The sequence below is a fragment of the Clytia hemisphaerica genome, unplaced genomic scaffold (assembly GCF_902728285.1).
Source record: "Clytia hemisphaerica strain Z4C2 unplaced genomic scaffold, Clytia hemisphaerica genome assembly, whole genome shotgun sequence".
NCBI lineage: Eukaryota > Metazoa > Cnidaria > Hydrozoa > Leptothecata > Clytiidae > Clytia > Clytia hemisphaerica.
This window is the reverse complement of record NW_027103836.1, coordinates 1,562,021-1,581,984: the sequence shown is the minus strand read 5'-3', so window position 1 is coordinate 1,581,984 and position 19,964 is coordinate 1,562,021. Positions and strand designations below refer to the sequence as shown.

General features: G+C 35.4%; 3 protein-coding genes across 5 annotated transcripts in view; all 3 read left to right on the top strand.

Moving 5' to 3' along the window:
- LOC136807192 (protein MFI-like) overlaps nucleotides 1–18,000 on the top strand; it is a 51,138-nt gene extending 33,138 nt beyond the window's left edge. Inside the window, exons 13-16 of one of the 3 annotated variants that reach the window (XM_067063776.1) lie at nucleotides 14,245–14,418; nucleotides 15,980–16,035; nucleotides 17,080–17,138; nucleotides 17,834–18,000. In XM_067063776.1, coding sequence (XP_066919877.1) covers nucleotides 14,245–14,418; nucleotides 15,980–16,035; nucleotides 17,080–17,093 — 244 coding nt within the window. In that variant the 3' untranslated portion in view covers nucleotides 17,094–17,138; nucleotides 17,834–18,000. Of the gene's footprint in view, nucleotides 1–14,244; nucleotides 14,419–15,979; nucleotides 16,036–17,079; nucleotides 17,466–17,833 lie in introns of those variants that run through there. The other 2 variants (XM_067063773.1, XM_067063774.1) reach the window with 2 other exon arrangements.
- Nucleotides 65–3,234, top strand: LOC136807191 (cyclic GMP-AMP synthase-like receptor 2). Its single transcript, XM_067063772.1, has 2 exons — nucleotides 65–808; nucleotides 1,280–3,234. The coding sequence occupies exons 1-2, from the start codon at nucleotides 175–177 to the stop codon at nucleotides 2,602–2,604; spliced, it is 1,959 nt and encodes a 652-aa protein (XP_066919873.1). The 5' UTR covers nucleotides 65–174; the 3' UTR covers nucleotides 2,605–3,234.
- On the top strand, nucleotides 9,157–12,524 carry LOC136807065 (uncharacterized). The gene is made up of 2 exons (XM_067063633.1): nucleotides 9,157–10,021; nucleotides 11,248–12,524. The coding sequence occupies exons 1-2, from the start codon at nucleotides 9,322–9,324 to the stop codon at nucleotides 12,522–12,524; spliced, it is 1,977 nt and encodes a 658-aa protein (XP_066919734.1). The 5' UTR covers nucleotides 9,157–9,321.
- Nucleotides 18,001–19,964: the final 1,964 nt, after the last annotated feature.

Here is a 19,964-nt window from a genome sequence, read left to right as displayed (position 1 = left end):
CCTCGCATTGCTATCTAACTTTCATCATCAGGTAGGTCCATTCAGCATCTAGCTTGTTAAATTATCTCTTGACCTTTTTTAATAACTTTTTAGACTGTTCAGATGTATAATTTATAATGTATAGTGGAAAACACAAGGGGAAGAAATTTTTAAAAATAATTATAAATATTTGAAATGGAAAAGAAAAGAGAATATGCAAACTTGCATGCTTCGATTCAAATATTCGATAGTGAGATCCAACACCTTGTGAACGAATGCAAATCAAAAGATGACGGCATCCAACATTTCGACGATCAATTTCCACCAAGTCACGTGCATTTCCCTACAGTTATCAAGACATATAAGAGTGGAAGTGTCAGTGAGAAGTTGGATTTAGAAGACTCCGATCTTGATTATATATACGAAATCGGTCCTGCGATTGTCCGAGATAAATCCAACAATACTTTGGACAGTGTAGAAAATACTTTTTATCACTTAAAAACACTCAATGACGGATTTTATCGAATCGAAGATCGGGATGGTAAATTTGTATACCCAGTTTGCCTTCAAAGAGCACTTTACCATACACTGAATATTAACGAAAACGAACGCGATTCTGATTTTTATTTCAATAACATCGGCAAAGAAAAAGCCAGGTTAAGAGAACAGGATGCCAAAAAGTTTAGTGTGGATGAGAAACCAGAGGCGCCAAGTGCATCTATATCATCAGCAACAAAAGATAAAGTTATCGCATTGCGTTTGGAAAAATGGCCGATGAATATTAAGAAAGACTTTCTCGACAGAAAAACAAACTTCAAGGAATTTTCAGGTTAGTATAATTTTGAGTGAAATTTCCATTCTAAAGCATATCTCTTGTACCGAAAATTTCTTACAGTACAGTTAGTTGATGATCTGGTCATTTTCAATTTTTGCGAAGGGAATTGGGTTTTTATCAAGGGAGCATATCGAGTAGTAGAGCGTCGTTTAAGTGGGAAGGTGGGTTTAATGAGTTTTGCAGCGGGATAAAGCCCCAGGGTATTATTTTACGGGGGATAATGCTAGATAGCCTGATTGTTCATTGGGGAGGGTTTCCCAGCGGGTTTGGCAAATGGACGAATGTTTGATTACTACACATGACTTCCATAATGGCATGACGTCGTATTTAAGTATGTGGATATTTGTTCAATTTTTTTTGCCGGTCTATTAAGAGCTTAAAAATATTACTTACTTTACTGGAGCTGAGTCACCCGATAGATTTTTTTTTTCGTTTTTGTAAGATTTCATTAATTATTTGATTTAGAAATTCCGTTGTTCCTGATACCGAAAAGTCATCCTGAAAGTCAAAACCCGATGGTTGAATGGAGATTGTCATTTTCATTGGTCGAGAAAGAAATTCTCCTAAATCTCCCATTGTCCTGGAGAAAGGTTTATTTGATCATAAAATCTCAATTCAAAGAATCTCACGAGCAATCTTTTGAAATATTACCAGATCAACAGTATTACCAAAGTCCGTTGGAAAGTTATCACATCAAAACAGTTTTACTGTGGCTTTACGAGAAACATACTGACTTTGATGAAAATGATATCATAGGATTATTGAAACTTGTTGTCGATCGTTTATTAGAAGCATTCTCGGAGATGAAGCTGCCAAACTATTTCATACCGGGTCAAAATATTTTGAGAAATGCACAAAAATATGATTTTTATAAAATTGAGAGAGTCAAAGAAATGTTAGAAAAGATCAAGCTCGTCGATAATCTTATGTTCCTTTATATAAGGGGATCGATGCTAAACCAGGATTATAGAAAAACATCATTCACAACCTCTAGAGCAACAAAACTAAAAGAAAATGGATTTCTAGACAACATACCTGATAATGCTAACTTGAAGTTGATGTTTGTTGCAGAAATTTATAATGAATGTATGATACACCTGACGTCATTTCTATCACTGCTTTTCCATGAGGATAAAGATAACGATTTATCAAAGGAAAAACGCTTCCATCGAAAATCTGTTTATCAATTGGCAACCTTAAGATTTGGTTTTTCTGAACTCAAGGAGACGAAAAACCAGCTGATTTGCAATTATTTGGAAAATTTCATTGACACTTTGGCGGCCTTGCAGAATTTGCCTGGTGCATACATTGAAAGGGGGATTATGTCTCAAACTAAGCGTTGTTGGAATTTCCCAACCTTTAATTGGGGAAGAATGGTTAAAGAAGCGGTCAACGCTTCGAAATTAAATAAAGAAATGATGGGGAAGTTGAGACAAAACAGGATAGTGACTGAACTGCTTAATGATGCATGTTCTGATATTAAGTTGGGAATGGAACGAGGAGAAATTCTTTTGAATGAAGAGTTTGATGCTGTCAAGACTTTTCAATGTACAAAATGCAATGCATCTTTCTTTTGTACTTATGAAGAAACGTTAGAAGGTCCTGTTGAACTGTTTCGAAAGATGTATGAAGTCCATTTGAAAAATCTTCATGAAATGGCCGACAAGGGGATTAAAGAACAGGATTTGCGAACACAGCAAATGCAAAAACAACAACAATTAGAAGAACGCCAACATGAGGAAATCGAGAAATCACGAAAACGAAAATATGATGATGGCGATGAAGACTAAACTGTAAAAAGAGGACCAATAAACGTGGTCGATATTCCTTTTCCTATGTTTTCCTCTTCAGATCGTGGTGCTGGCAGATTGGACGATTTGTTGCTAGATTTGGGATATTCGCTCATTTTTCTAGGATATTTATATGCAATCTCGAGCAACATTGCTCTATTCTGAATGCATTCTACATTCTACAAGATTCTGTCAAGAGATCTTTCAAACTTTCATTATTGCTGATAAGTGGATGGCATAGATAATTGACAGGGTGTAATGTATAGTATTCTTGATTTTGTAACTTAGTTTGATCACGCAGAAAATGTATGCTACTAGATCCAGTCTCTTTTTTGGAGAAAAACAAACAGAAAATCATGATTATCTTTTTTTCTAAATGGGAAGTATTTAAGTGAATTTCAATGAGATTTTAAAATGTAATTTGTTATTTTAGTTTTTTGATTTAGCTCTTTTTTAATTTCTAAATATGAAGAACAAAATATTTCCATTTGATTGCACGTATTCATGTTAAAATCCTGTTGCGTTGGTAACAGAATATTATTTATCGTAACCATGTCAGTAAGGCTAGCACCTTATCATAAGAAATTCTGAAAAGTATGAAATACAGTAGACTGAAATCCAAACGTTTGATCAAGCAAATATTTAAATTTTTTTTTAACTTTCTATTTTTTACTCCTGGAACGCTGCGGGCAGAACGGATGGCCCAGAAGTGGGTGAACGATAAGGGAAACCAGTGTATTAAGTTTTGGCATTTGTTTATTGGCTAACCACTCCTATACAAGTAATTTTGGGGATAAAATATTTCCCATATTTGACAATAATTATAATGTATAAGATGGCCGCCTGCAACCACGCTCGCAAGCCTTGAAGGGAGGGAGGGAGGTAAAAAAAAATAATTTTCTCTGTCTTCACTGTAAGATGAGCTTCTTTGCGAATGGAAGATCAGTGCTCGAAGTCATAGCTCTAAACCACCTATAGATTCTACCGAAAGGAGCAAATGCGACGGTGGCGTACTATGGGCGGACGGCCCACCAAAACCACTCTAGCTAGATACGCTAAAGGGCGTGGCGTCGTAACAAAATAAAAGTTAAACTAAAACTTAACCTCTTAAATTACCATTTAACTTTCTATTTTTTACTCCTGGAACGCTGCGGGCAGAACGGATGGCCCAGAAGTGGGTGAACGATAAGGGAAACCAGTGTATTAAGTTTTGGCATTTGTTTATTGGCTAACCACTCCTATACAAGTAATTTTGGGGATAAAATATTTCCCAACCGAAGGTATCCCCAAATTATACTTTCGTCGCGCCTTAACGGTTGCAGGAAGACGCGCGTACCTACAAATTTAAAAATTTTTCTATTAGTAAAAGTAGATAAGCCTATAAAAGGTATATCGTAACAATATAAAATATCAACCAGTAGAAAACTCACTAAATATAAACATAAGATGAAATGTGATAACAAATTCAATTATCTTAACTATTTCACGTCTACATCACACAAAGAAAAATAAGACAACAATGTGCACCCGACAGGAAGTCCACCACCAGCCGGGTAAGTGCCGGACTGTGTACCGGATCCGACTTCCTAAACGATGAATAAACCCAGAATCGGCGGGTTTTCGCAACCAGCCGGGTTGCCCAGACTCAAGGCCTGGCCCCTCATCACCGTGCACAGCCTAATAGCTACAGGAAACTGTCAATCGCGCGTAATTCGTGTGGGACAAAATCTCTTGCTGTATGAAATGGAAAACACAAAGCCTAAAACAACGCTACGGACAGTTTCCCTACCGTATCATCCTCGCAGCTGAGAAACTCCTGTCCGTACAGCCGGTCCGGCAGGAGAATCTATCACAACCTTGTGCATACTGAAACTTAAGAGAGATCCGCCACCAGCCGGGAAGGAGCCGGACTTTGTTCCGAATCTGATCTCCTTATCACGATGGGTTTGCTTCAGAATCAGCGGATTTTCGCAACCAGCCGGGTTGCCCAGACAGCCGGCCTGGATCCTCACAACTTGCACTACGAACACTTACACTAACATCCTCGCTGCTGAGAGACTCCTAACCGTACAGCCGGTCCGGTAGGAGAATCTATCACAACCGTGTGCGCCCGAAAACTGAGGAGGTCCGCCACCAGCCGGGATAAAGCCGGACTTTGTTCCGAATCTGACCTCCCTATCGAGATGAATTGCCTAGAATCCTAGAATCGTCGGATTTTCGCAACCAGCCGGGTTGCCCAGACAGCCGGTCTGGATCCTCACAACTTGCACTACGAACATTTACACTAACATCCTCGCTGCTGAGAAACTCCTAGCCGTACAGCCGGTCCGGTAGGAGAATCTATCACAACCGCAATTACGAGCCCTTTATTGAAAGGGAAAGCGGAATATTTGGATACCCAAAGTTGCTCATTGCTATCAATTCTAGCCATTAGTAATTATGAAAAACTTGTTATTGGTAGTTGCCCATTCTACAACATGCTAGCCAATTGAGGGGTACCAAATATCTTTTCTTCATAACTTAAATTTTCTTGCCTTCTTCCCAAGTCTTGACCAGCTATCTGTACAACTGATGCTCTACGTGTGATAATGACTCAATGTAAACATACTCTTTCTTGGAAAATTTTGTAGCAAAAGAACATGTAATAGAAAATGAATTATTATTTTATATACCGATTTTATATTAAACCTAAATCTATCAAAGGCCATGAAAAACTATATTAAACTTGCCCCTGATCTGCAGCATGAGCCGTTTATAACTTTACAGTCTTGTTATAACAGGCTATTCAAGTCATCTAATCAATGCCCTTCAATGATCCTACTTTGTATTACTCCAAATCTACCTTTGTCAGCCCACTGACAGAGACACTTCAGTCTATAATAGTTATGTGAAATAATATTTTAAACTCAAATTAGAAAAAGCTAGTGTAAATCAATATAAATGCCGCAGAGACAGACTTTTTTGACGTGCACCATCTGTGTACCACCTTGCCTAGGTGTATTCTTGACAGGAGGAACTTTAAAATGTTCAGGTTTCGTGCTTGATTACTACATCCAGCTGGGATCTGTGGGATTGAATTAATGCTTATAAAAAGTAAAATCTTTGTTTGTAAACTACCTGAGATAAAAGAAATTTGTTCTCTTTTTTATATAATGTTTTTATAAGCACTGTCCAAGACAAGAAAAATTTACCATTTTACCACGGAAATATATCTTATAAAAGAAAGCCTCTGTGCCTTTAGAAGCGTAACTTATATCGACTAAATAGGCCTTTTGTTTGAAAGAAATTTTAAAAGCTAAAGGAGAAAAAGCGGTTAGTGTAAAACGCAGGTCACAGGTCACAGGTCGCAGGTCACAGGTCAACAAAGTGCAGACCGGAAAAAAAAAATCATAACATATACATAACATAACATCAATACATAGCGCATTAAATTACAAAAAAGTAATACATGCTATTTAGATATTATAAAATGACAATTGAATAGAATAACAACCTATTTTGACATAGTGACACTTACTTACAAAAATAATGACAAAATCATAAAATATGATGCCTAGCAAGACAAAAGCACGAAAAATATTTATTATACAAAATGTGATGTGGATGGTGTGAATGGATATAAAACGGCACCAATCAGAAGCTTGTGAGGTCCCTAAGAGAGTGGTTTTAGAAGGATGAAACTAATTAATTATTCAATTGTCATTTTAATGACTTAATGACAATTTTTGACAAAAATATTGACAGAATTACAAAATATCATGTCTTACAAGAGAAAAACACCAAAAATATTCAGCATGCCGAATGTGATGATAACAATATGGCTGGATATAAAATTACACCAATCAGAAGCTCGTGAGTTCTCTGAGAAGTTAGTTTTAGAGCGATTTGTTTTATTATATGTAACCATCATATAACATTACAAACATTACAATATGTAATATACCTGTTATACGTATAATATGGTTTCAAATATTTTCTGGTCTGCGTTATACACGGCGCAAACTGCGAAAGATCGATAAAAGCACATGGTTAAATTTTGATGTTTGAAATGGTTTTATATGGATGAAATTGCTTGAGAATTATGTTTTTGATAATTCTTTGTGTTTTCCAAACATTTTCCTCTGCAATGACATTGTTTAGAGTTAACCTGTCATCACTGACCTGTGACCTGTGACCTGCGACCTGTGACCTGTGACCTGCGTTTTACACTAACTGGAGAAAAAGAGAGAATTTTCAAATAATCGATGTTACGTTTCGTAGAGAAAAAATTATGTTTTAATGGTGTATTAATTTTTGTTTCGGTTTGGCCAGAAATATAATAAAATTGTTCCCATTTTTGCGAGCCCCTTGCGTAACACCCAAAATTAGGTAAAACCTAATTCCAAATAAAAATGTTAAATATCACACAACCAAACATCTGTTAGAGTTCATACCAATCATATTGAAAGCTTTTTATCCATATGGCTTCTTCTTGTTCCACCTTGTTCCAAGCAACTGAACTTTAGCATTCTCTTAAAGTATGTAAATAAAATGATAACCTGGGACAATATACCGCTATGTCCGCCTCCCCCATGGTCCCAAATCCCAACGACCAGCCGAGATCACCTTTTGGCCCACCATCTCCCAATCAACGACAATCCCTTGCCCCATCTCCCACTACCAACGACAATCCCCTTGGCCAACATCTCCCAATACCAGCGACAATCACCCTTGGCCAACATCTCCCAATACCAGCGCAATCACCTTGGCCACATCTCCCAATACAACGACATCCCTTGGCCATCATCTCAAAACCACGAAATCACCGGCCCAAACATCTCATCACCCGCCCATCTCCTTTGCCAAGTTTAGTTGCAGCTATGCATATACTTGATAATCCCCTTGTTTGCCATACCAGTTTTCCCAAAAACCAGTTACTGTTGAATGTCTCCTTTCGTTTCCGTGTGCTACGAAAATTGTACGCTCAATTTTCAGATTTTTTTTTTTTTTTTGAAAAATATTTTTTTTTATTTTTTTTTTTTGTTTTCATTTTTTTTTTTTTTTTTTTTTTTTTTTTTTTCCTTTTGTTTTTTTGTGTTTTTTTTTTTGTTACGCTTCTTCTGCACAAACTACATTTATATCCATGAATGTGCATACTCTATATCTCTTTACGTTTACACGTTTTTTTTTTATAAGAACAAACTATATAAGAACATAAGGCTTCGAGGCCCAAAAACTTAAGAACATTCTAAGAACATTCTAAGGCTTTGAAGACTTAAAAACATGCATTTTCTTAAGAAATTACATCAAAATGCTCAAAAAATGCTGAAAATAAGAACATTTTAAGAACATTTTTAGGCTTCAAATCCAAAAAACTAAGAACATCCGAAGGCTTCGAAAATTTTTGACGTTCTTATTAAAAAAAAAACGTGTAGTAACACTGATAGTTATGGACCTGCCTTGAGAGATATTGGAAGATTCAACAACAACAACAAAAAATAATTTTCTCTGTCTTCACTGTAAGATGAGCTTCTTTGCGAATGGAAGATCAGTGCTCGAAGTCATAGCTCTAAACCACCTATAGATTCTACCGAAAGGAGCAAATGCGACGGTGGCGTACTATGGGCGGACGGCCCACCAAAACCACTCTAGCTAGATACGCTAAAGGGCGTGGCGTCGTAACAAAATAAAAGTTAAACTAAAACTTAACCTCTTAAATTACCATATACTCCAAACTAGTTTTAATCTACACAAACAATTTTCGAGCATGTTAATGAAAACTGAAGCCCAAAAACACAGTCTTAATATTTTCAGAAAAATTGTCCTATTTTGGCACTTTGAAGTCACCAGGAAAATTTTTTTCGAAAACTTTGAAGCCCTTCTTTTGGCGTCAAAACAAAAGTATTCATTCCTAATGAAAGAAACGAATCGTTATGAAGTTTTAAGGTCCGAAACCACCAAGTACATAATAAAAAAACAAGAACGTACACGTATGTAACAATTGCTGGAACGAAGGGAGTGTTGAAATTAGAGGATAATACTTGCGAATCTTCTAATTTCATGGTGTAAAAAAACAAAGTTGTCCCGATATTAACGATCTAATATCCTATTGTCATTCGGCACCACCCCTAAAATATAGATCGAGGTTGTCTGTACACAGACCCAGTATCTACGGCTAATTTCATAACTCATTGCCGTAGAGGGTCTGTTGTTATTGTTTTTTCTCATTTGAGATTTTTCAAAACCGACCGCTGCGATGAAGTGTTGGCGAGAGAGGGAGACGATGAGAGAAGTGTTGGTATTTTATAAATCATACTTCATCGCAGAGGTTTCCGTACGGGGATTTTTTTATCAAACAGACAATGCGCAGCGCACAGAGTGTACTACGAAACGATAAACGTGAAATACACTTCAAAGAAGGGTGTTAGAGATGCTGTATTACACGCCGTTTCCTCCTCAACCCCCGCGTAGAATGGTCTTCTCGCGATGTCTATATTCTTATTGAAAGTATTCTTATAAAAAACGTATATTTCCATGAAATTCGAGTTAATTTAAAATACAAATAAAAAGAATGAAATTATAAATATTAAATTCGATAGGGGAAAAACAGTAAAAAAGAAGAGAAATTTTCATATGAATATCAATTTCGATCATTTTTTTCTGGTTCTGTTTTTGAAACCTCGAATGGGAAACTGTTTATCAAATTCCCGAAAATCCGACAAAATCTACATTACATAAATGGGTAATAAACAGACCTCGAAACAGACTAGTGGTCTTCCAATCAAAATGGATGAAAAAGGGAGAGAATTCGTAAATTTGTCTGCTTTGATCCAAACATACGATTGTGAACTGGCGCATTTTTCCTCTCTTCTGATTGGTAGAGAGAAAGATGACGTCATCCATCATTTTGACGATCAATTTCCGCCGAGTAATTTACATTTCCCCACAGTGATCAAAGCATATAAGAGTGGAAGTGTCAGTGAGAAGTTGGATATAGAAGACTCCGATCTTGATTACATATACGAAATCGGTCCTGCGATTGTCCGAGATAAATCCAACATTGCTTTGGACAGTGTAGAAAATACTTTTTATCACGTAAAAACACCGAATGACGGATTTTATCGAATCGAAGATCGGGATGGTAAATTTATATACCCAGTTTGCCTTCAAAGAGCACTTTATCATATGTTGAAAATCAACGAGAGTGACCATGATGTACAACATTCCATTGTCATTGATCATGTCGATAATCGAAGAGATGAAGATTCACCGAAGAGCACCGAACATAGTCTTAATGTCAATGAGAAAACAGAGGCGCCAAGTGCATCTATATCATCAGCAACAAAAGATAAAGTTATCGCATTGCGTTTAGAAGAATGGCCGATGGATATAAAAAAGGATTTTCTCGACAGGAACCCAAATCTCGAAAAATGTACAGGTACCACTCAGTAAGCTAAGTCGACGCTTCAAATGACATCACTCGATGAAAATTAAGCTTCTAATTAAATGCTTATTTTTTTAAATAAGAATTCAATTTTGGTTAAATCCTAAGAACAGATTTAAAAAGCCCTCAAAAAAGCCCTACATTTACAGTAAACTCTCGCTCATTCAAACTGCTATTATTCAAATCCAGTGCCGTAGCAACTGGGGAGGCTATGCCTTCCAATAATTTTTCCAAAAATGGTTATTTTGCAAAATGTAAAGTTTTTCTTTTTTAATTTGTCATAATTGTCACAATTGAATGCATTTTCAAGCAATCTAGAGCTCAAATTTTCAAAATTTCCCCCCTCGCGGTGTCACTAAACTTCAGCCCCCCCCCCCAATATGAAGATGCTTCCTACGGCACTGTTGAATCGTTCAATAATTCGAATTTCAGTCTCCGTCAAGGAGAAACCCTTTTAAGATATTTTCAACAATTCGAATAAATAAGATTCCCCTTTCGAGTTCGAATTAGCGAGAGTCCATTGTAATTCGCTCCAAGTGTCCAAAAATCTTTGTTTTGTTTGCCATTTTTCAGCCAATGAAAAAGAAATGAGGACTTCTAACATATTATATTTTGTGGAAAAGATAATCCAGAGCACTATATTTTCTAAGAAAAATAATTCAAAAAAGTATAGAAAATTTTAAGATGAAAAATGAGTGAGAAAATGAACTTTGTATTATTTGGTGTTAAAAATTTCATGTTTTATACAGAGGTACTTTGAAGCCTTCTGATTCCAGCCATATAGTTATTTTCCGTAAAGTATTTGCAATGAAGGTTGCAACCTCTAGAAAGTAGCTCGTTGGAGTTGAAAAAAAACAGCTTTTTGCTATTTTTTTACTCCAACTCTTTGCAAAATCAATATAAAAGTAATTTCATATTTGAATACAGGAGGCTTCAAAGTATCTCTGTACCAAAGATGAAGTTTTTAGCACTAAAGTATAAAAATTTTTATTTTGTTCTCTTAATTTTCTAAAATATCATAGTGCTCTGAAATATCTTTCTAACCATATATTATACGTTAAATTTGTAGCATTCGTTGAAAAACGGCAAACAAAACAATTAGTGCACTCACTTACAAGCGACATTGACCATTTTTATTATATAGATTCTCTTCCACTTTTTCCAGGTCCCCTTTATATAGTCACTCGAGTCATTAAATTGTGCCAATAATTTTCGTTTAGAAGTTCCGTTGTTCCTGATACCGAAAAGTCATCCTGAAAGTCAAAACCCTATGGTTGAATGGAGATTGTCATTTTCGTTGGTCGAAAAGGAAATTCTCCTAAATCTCCCATTGTCCTGGAGAAAAGTCTATTTGATCATTAAGTCAAAGCTCAAGAATTTGAACAAGCAACATGCAACCGCAAGTAACCAAACCATGTCGCAAAATTATCAAACTCCCTTGAAAACATATCACCTCAAAACCGTTTTACTGTGGCTTTACGAGAAACATACTGACTTTGATGAAAACGATATCATAGGATTATTGCAACTTGTTGTCGATCGTTTATTAGAAGCATTCTCAGAGATGAAGCTGCCAAACTATTTCATACCCAGTCAAAATATTTTAATCGGTAAACAAAAACTTGAACCAAACAATATCGAAATTTTGAAACAGGATTTTTCCATAGAGAGACTCTTTGATATGCGTGGAAATATGACCTGTAGAGCAACACAATTACAAAAAAATGGATTTCTAGACAACATACCTGATAATGCTAATTTGAAGTTGATGTTTGTTGCAGAAATTTATAATGAATGTATGATACACCTGGCGTCATTTCTATCACTGCTTTTCCATAAGGATAAAGATAACAATTTATCAAAGGAAACTGAAAATTACGAATTGAAGTTACGAACTTCATCTTACAAATTGGTAACCTTAAGGTTTGGGCTGGCTGACATCAAGACGACGAAGAATAGTTTGATAGAGGATTCTTGGGGAAATTTAGTCGATATTTTATCAGCTTTGCAGAATCTTCCTACCACTGCAAACAATTATGATAATCCAACCGTATATCTTCCAATAGGGAATATTCCTGACTGGGGAAGGTTTCTCAAAGAAACTATCGATACTTTAAAATTAGACGAGGAAAAAATGAAGGAGTTAAGTGAAAACTGGCTAGCAAAATGGTTTAACGATATACTTTCAGAGATTAAGTCGGGGATCGAACAAGGAGTAATTCTTTTGAATGATAATTATAACCATGTGACGCATGTATTTCATGAAAGTAATAAAAGTCCTTATGATAGATTTAATAATATATTTTCAAATGGAGGCAATTCAACGACAGGGTGCAACACCTGTTGCCTTACAAGTTACGAAGAAACATTAGCAAGCCCTGTTGAACTGTTTCGAAAAATGTATGATGTCCATATGAAAAATCTTCATAAAATGGCTGATAAGGAAATCGAAAAGCAGTTAAGAAACGAAAACATGAATTGCGAATCCAGCAAATAAAAGAACAAAGAGAAAAGAACAATTAGTGTAAACAGAAGGACGAGATTGAGAAAACGGGTTGAGATAGTTAAGACATGGTGTCAGCCCCCCCCCCCCCAGAAATCTGAAGGGCACCTAGGCCAGGTTGGTAGAGGGGGGCTAATGCCTTGCAATTCTTTGGGGTTACCTATTCATTAAGGGTACCTACCTGTCTTGATGGAGGCTCTGGGGGCTGGTTATATTTTCCAAATCGAATATTTCAAAATATTTCAAATTATTGAATTTTTTTACCACAGCACCTAGTTTCCCATCCAATTTCTCTTTCGTTTCCCATCATGCCATCTTTTGCTATATTATTCTAATGTGGTTGTTTTGATTTACAGCCGCCATCTTTATACCATAACAACAAAGCTTATTAGCAGGCGTTCATGCGTGAGCGCTTTACACGCTATCATTAAGATTTTAGGAATAACAAAAGAACAAAAAGTGTCAATTCAAAAAAAATTTTTTTGGCTGAATGGGGGTACCTAACTCAAAGCAATTTCTCAAGGGGACCTAAATTGCTGGGGGCACCATGCTCAATGGGGGCACCTGAAAAGTGGGCTGAAACCATGTAAGATATTCTGACAATTTACCCAGTGAACTGTTCTGAACCACCTCTCTTCAAAGCCATGAATTTACACTTTAATTTGCTCGAATATTCCCATTTCAATTTGTATTTTGGTTATTGTAAATAAAAGCACTTTTTATTAAAACCCATACACTTGTTTTAAAAGAACAATGGGGCTCACAAATGCCGAAAAATAAGAATACGTGTAGACATACTGTAGAATACTCTACACATTTACTTGTTTATGTTTTTGCTTTCAGCCAATGGGATGGTTTGTTTACTCGAAATTTTGGTGACTTTTTATACGAAACGGCTAACCGGAAAATAGTGTATTTAAAGACCAGTTCACTTCATTGTATTTTGTTACTGTTATTCTATCTTTGTTTTTATTGTTAGAAATAATATTTGGATAATTTTAGAAAAAATGACTCTTCAAATTTGATCGACAATTTTTTTCATGAGGTTTAATGAATCTGTTTTATTTCCGATTTCTGACTATTTTCGGGAAACACTATATTCGGTTTATTAGCGCGCGAAAATAACTTTTTTTGACATGTTTTTGGACTTTTTCAAAAGTTAATTTTGACTTCAAAAGCTTTTAACTTGAGAACCGTTGTACCAATTTTAAAAAGCTAATATTCCAAATTTTTTTATTTGCCTTTCCTCTTTACAATGCTAAAAGAATTCATTAAAGTTTACATTATTTCGGACACTGTTAGCCATCAAACCCTTATACTTTTTTCTGGGACACCCAGTATTTTCCCCAAAAATTATAGTACTCAAACTCTGAATTCTTTCGAACGGCACTAAAATTAAAGTGCTCTGAACTACCTTTTCAACGGTACACAATATGTTAGAATTGAAGCATTGGTCGATAAATGGCAGGCACATCTAAATTTAGTGCAAACTTAAAGATGAAAAATGATATTTCATATTCTTTTGATGCCAGTAACTTCATTTTTGGTATAAAAAACCTTTCTTCATGAAATTATTGTTTCAAAAGCTACGACCTCTAAAAGTTGACCCTTTGAATTTTGTTGTATTCGGATTTAAAAATGCGTAAATGTCATTAATCGATTAATGCCCACCTTTTTGAGTCAAACATGAAATATCCTAATATTTTTTTTGCAGGTACAAAGCAGGGATACTTCAAACAAAAGGGAAGCAAGTACAAGAGGTTAAGGAACTCGTTGACACAGCAGCTATGGGTGTATTCCAATCAGTTGAACAGCATGGAATCGAGGCTGTGGAGGACTGGGAAGTAGATGAATTATTACAATGGACCAATGGGCTTAATTTCGACAGGTAGTTCTGCTCTCCTCCATTGAGTATGTTTTGTATATCCATATAAAATTAATCAAACTTCACTCCGTCAGGCCTTCTTCTCAAAGTTAACCATTTTTGTTCCAATATATCAAACAAAGACCCTATAGGGGGCGTACGGTATTTCGGAATTGCGGAAATCGACCCTTTTTTCTTCGGCATTTCGGAATTCTGAAATTGTTTTGGTATCGGAAATCGATGAATTTTTGCTTCGAAATTTTGGTATTATAAAGTTTTTATCTCCCTTTTTCGAAATTCATACATGAAAAATCAAATTTGATGAAAAATTAGCCAAAACGAGGAAAAATACCTAAAAAAATCGGTTCGATTTGAAAACGACTGAATGTTCATTCGGAGAAAAATTAGCGAAGTTTAAGTTAAAAATCGACCCCTATCGTTACTTACATCGTTACTTAGTTTTGTTCATATTATGGCAAAAATGGACGGATGTTGCCAATATTTGAACATATATTGCCGCGCGAAGCTTATCTTAGACAGTGCCGTAGCTACCTGGGGCTAGGGGGTCCTTAGCCCCCCTCCCCCACAATAGAGTGATTTTTTCTTAAAATGAAGTATTTTACCTTAAAATTTTGCCTTTATTCGAATTATTTTAGTTTTTCGAGTGTGTTTTTAGACAATTTAGAGCTCTAGATTTCAAAATTTCCCCCTTCGGACCAAACCATGGTTGGCCCTCAAGGTGTCACTGAACTTATGCCCCCCTAATGTCAAAATGCTTCCTACGGCACTGACGGCACTGTTAGAAGTGCTCGGTACTCGGTCTTTCACGTTGTCAAACGAACGAACGAATAGACGTGTGATGAGATATTATTCTCTCAGATTTCCTGTGATTCATTCTAATTCCCTGTGCTACAAAGAATACTATCAAACTGTTCTTAAACTATTCTGATTATGTCACTCAAAGCCGTAACCGAAGATAAATCTTGAGCATTTTCCCGCCTCATAAAACTTAGCAGGGGTCCCTCCAATTTTCGCTTGAATTATTGGAATAGAATTATTCGGATATCCAATTCAAACGGGGTTTTTGTCATCGGGAATGGGCACACGTTATTTCAAATTTCATCACCGCAAGAGATTTTAATGTTCATTAATAATTGAAAATATATCAATACATCCAAACTGTGAAATGAAAAAACTTTGTATTTCTTCATTCATACAAAATCTATATTAGGTTCATTGACAAGGAGATGAAGTTGTTTCAATTTCTATCTATCGATCACTCAAGAAAATATCTTTTCCATAAGGATTCTGAAAATACAAAGCAGTGTTTCTTATTCGAAGAACAAAGTATGTTTTACCAGAAAATACTTTGCTCGGGTTATATTCGACAACATATTTTCGTGATTGGATTAATTTCATCTCTCTGAATTTTCGGGCATTATAGATAAGGTATGGATGATATTTGCGGTATCTTCTACATTCTGTACTTTCTGTGTGTGATTTTTTCTTAAAAGAAAAATATCGTTTACAGCAATACTAGAATAAATTTTATTCTTTTTTATTTTTTTATTCTACAAACATTCAGTTATCTTGAAGACTGGCACGAGTACGGAACAACTCAAATTAAAGAAATTAAGAAAGGTATGATTACACTCTTCTCCTCTTTTGGTATTTTATAACCCCCCCCCCCTTCGACCGGAACCTTCCTGTACCATTATTTGGGATTTTTATTTTGTTGGAATTATTTTTATATAATGTTAAGTATAAAGCAGTATAAACAAAGTGACTAACGCTCAATTTAGCAATTTTTTTATTGATAGGCTCTTAACCAATCGACTTTCACATATTCACCACCTTATAGCGCTAGGTTATCACGGCATTTAACAAATCAAGTGACTGTTCCGTTTCGCTCCGAAACAAAATGAAACAAACTTGAATGTAACCAATAGAATGACTTCATTTCGCTTCGGAGTGAAACGGAATCGTAACGTGCCAACATGATCTATAAGTCATTTTCTGTTTCTCATGCGCTTATATGCCATTGTACCGTCGAAATGAATCATGGGTAGTCGGGACTCATTGTGTCACCATTACGGCTGCCCGTTAGTTAGAAGCAAAAACTTACAAATAATCCAAAATTTTAGACGAACAGAAAGTCGTTAACAGAGCGCGTTGGTTATGATTACCCATGTTTCATTTCGACCTTGACATATAAAAAATATCCAAATGAAAATCTTGGTGAGAGCTTATTTTTCTGAAAGCTTAATGAATATTTTGCCTTTTATAGTACAAGCCATGACAGTTTGGGATAACCTACCGGATGCGCCACAAAAATGTTTCTCTCTTTAAAGTGAATTTTCTCGAGGTCTAAAAATTAAATATTCATTGGAAAGAAGAAAAATAAACTTAAATTTTGATGGGTCATTTATAAAATTTGGTTCATTAGATCAAAAGTTATGCTCAATTGAATTAAAAAATTACTTTTAGAAAGTGCTCAAAAACGTTGAAAATCGACCTATTCTAATTTTTAGAACTCGAGAAAATTCACTTTGAAGAAAGAAACTTTCTTGTGGCGCATCCGGTATAAGGTTTCCAAAAAGTTCTCAGCATACTAAAGACCAATGCAGAGTAACTGTTGACTTCTTGAACTCAACCAATCAAGCTTCTTTCAACCTTTCTATATAGGTGGTACTACTTGACAAAAACAGAAACCTCTTCGACAATAACATGATACTTTACATGACGTTCGTACCAACATTCTCTTAAACTTTACTTGGTAGATACTTACTGAATGACGTTATTTGAAGGATACAGTAACAGTAACAGATACAGTAACGATGACATCGTTTTTCTAACTTCACATGAGACCTTATACTCAAGCCTTTTACTTAATAAATGTTGGTTTACTAGATAGGATGGGACAAATTGCTGGGACAGTTTCGGTGACAAACTTTACTTTCATCTTTCTTGACCGAACTTTATAATGCTCAACCGATATTCAGTTTTCTTAGATTCAGAACATTTTATGGGACCATTTTTCGTTTTGGTAAATTTGTGAAACGGGTGTTTAGACCTTGAATTCCAATACTCTCTGACTGGCTTCATAGGACAAACTAGACTATGTTATAGTCTAAGACGAATCACTATCTAAGAAAAAAGCCCAAAGCCGAAGAAAATTCGCAAACGGATCTTTTTGCCGAAAAGAGTTTACAGTCGGTAGAGTTGCCAGTCTTCGAAACTCTCCCGCCGATTTTTTTCCGTATATCGCCATAACGCCATACCGCCATTTTTCCCGCCTTTACCATCACTGTATGTAACGGACGATAACATCGTCTAAGGACAAACGCTCATGGAATTTGAGATTTGAAATGCAATACGTTCTTGAATCAGTCATAGCCACCAATGATCAAGCAGAAGTTCCTTTTCTTCACTGTTTCAGATACGTTGGAAGATGAGGAAAAAATATAAGAAAGAGAGATAGAGGTATATGTATTTTAGTAAGTTTTTCTCTTCTGGTCATCGAATAGAGATTCAGAGGATGTCAATCGAACGACATAGACAATTTTCAAATTCAGATAAGATCAATGCAAGCCTCTTTTTGAAAGTTTTGTGTCTGTTGGCACAGACATAAAGGTTTGCGCTTTTTTATTGAAAAATCAAAATTAGGGAATACATACTAAATTAAATTAGATTAAATGCATTGAATTTTGAGTAATTATTCTAATTGGAAATAGTAATAATTTTATTACCTCGTGAAGATTCTGTTGGCCTTTTACGTTCGGTTGGTTCGATTGTCGATTGTCGATTCCGTTCGATTGGCATCTTCTGGTAAGTCTTCAGTCATAAATCTTTTGCAAGAAGAGGTTTGGGTTGTACTCCCGTGGGAGGTCTGAGCACCACTTTAAATATATTTTTTGTTTGTCAAATTACTTGTACATATTCAGATTAATAGGAGTGATGTAGTTTGATCTGCTTGGCATGATATTTTAACTTTTTATTATTTTGAGTACATAATAATATATTCCTTAGATTTTTATTGTTGATAAAGAATTTTTAAAACTTAAGATCTGTTTTGACCTTGACCACAAAGTTTATGTAAATCCCGCAGTTGCGATCAGAATTCCACATTAACTCTTTTTTATAAGAAAAATTCTATAAGAAGCAAGAATACGAATAAAAATGCTTATCCTTGAAGTGCTCAATTTCAAGTAATTTAAGGATCAGGAGTAGTATAAAGAAAAATACCTAAACTTTTCCCTAAAAACAAATGAAATAATTTTGTGGCTCAATCTATCAAGAACAATAAGAATAGTCTAGCCTCAAAAATAGTTCACTTGTTCTTACAAAAAAGAGTGTAGATAAAGACAACTCTTCAAAAAATCCAAGTTGACGTCCTTAAGGTTTTATTTTTACATAAGTGTTCCCGTTTCATATCAGACACATGTTTCATATCAGGACAGTGTCTGCCTATTGTTATATTATGCTGATATAAGCAAAAAATGTTTTTCTTTTCCTCTTTCTGACCAATCTTGCTCCACATCAGTGCCAATCCAATGTGAAAAAGCTTGTGACTTGAAATTGATGAGTAAGCAAACGATATCATTTTTATTTAAAAACAAAACCTTTAAGTAAAGGCACTAGAAGAAGTCAATACTTACATAATTGATATTATCGATTTATCTTTTGCACCTTTCATCACTCTTTCCTTTAGGATTAACCTAAACTATGGCCAACCATGGGAAAACCTCTTAGAACTATATAACTAAGATAGGTTTATCTGATGACCTTTTAAAGTTCATATTATGGAGCTTAACTTTAGATCTGACAGTAGGTTATAAAGTCGGGTCGATCTAAATTGGGATATTAATCCAATTGATCATCGATTCGAAGTAAATCAAGCTAAGCTGCTTATTTGCTTATTGTTTTCGTCTGTTGTTCAACTTGAGAACATTGATCCATTACGTATTAGTTGAGTCTTTTAATTAATTCAAGACTACTGGCTTTGAACTTTGCTTTAAAACACTTCAGACTTTGGTAGCGTTTATACGCGTTCGTAAAAAATTTCCTTTTCTTATGTATCGGGCATTTAAATTCATTGCCACTTGTGACAAATAATGATTATGTTTTGTTTAGGAACAGGGCGTACTAGAGACGCTCCCATATTTCAGCAAGTGGTAGAAGTGATAGGATGTATGTCCTAAAGTGACATTAAAGAAGATCCTTGAGGCGTTTATAATTCGTGGTGTAATGCAGTAATACGAATGCTATATCATAATGCGATACTTGTTACGGGATAATATCAGTTTGTCTTCGTTTATTCGTGCTAGACTAAGGTGTTTTTTATTTGAAAAGAAACTTTTAGTTGCTGGCTTAGAGGAATGAAAACCACCCAACCGAAGCTTAAATTGTTTGTAGAACTATATGTATCAGTTACGACTTATTTTGTTTGATTTCTTTCACAAACGGAGGAGCGTTTTTGCTCTCCATCGTTTGGTGATTTGTTTTTGTTTGTTTTATTTCATAACTTGAACAACAAACAAACTTGTCTTCCTCTCGCTAAAACAGTTTGT

What these genes read in the sequence shown, in the direction of transcription:
- LOC136807191 (XM_067063772.1), top strand. Translation starts at nt 175, where the DNA reads ATGGAAAAGAAAAGAGAATATGCAAACTTGCATGCTTCGATTCAAATA. An exon ending in AAACTTCAAGGAATTTTCAG is followed by an intron (nt 809 to 1,279) that starts GTTAGTATAATT and finishes TATTTGATTTAG; the next exon opens with AAATTCCGTTGTTCCTGATA.
- LOC136807065 (XM_067063633.1), top strand. Translation starts at nt 9,322, where the DNA reads ATGGGTAATAAACAGACCTCGAAACAGACTAGTGGTCTTCCAATCAAA. An exon ending in AAATCTCGAAAAATGTACAG is followed by an intron (nt 10,022 to 11,247) that starts GTACCACTCAGT and finishes ATTTTCGTTTAG; the next exon opens with AAGTTCCGTTGTTCCTGATA.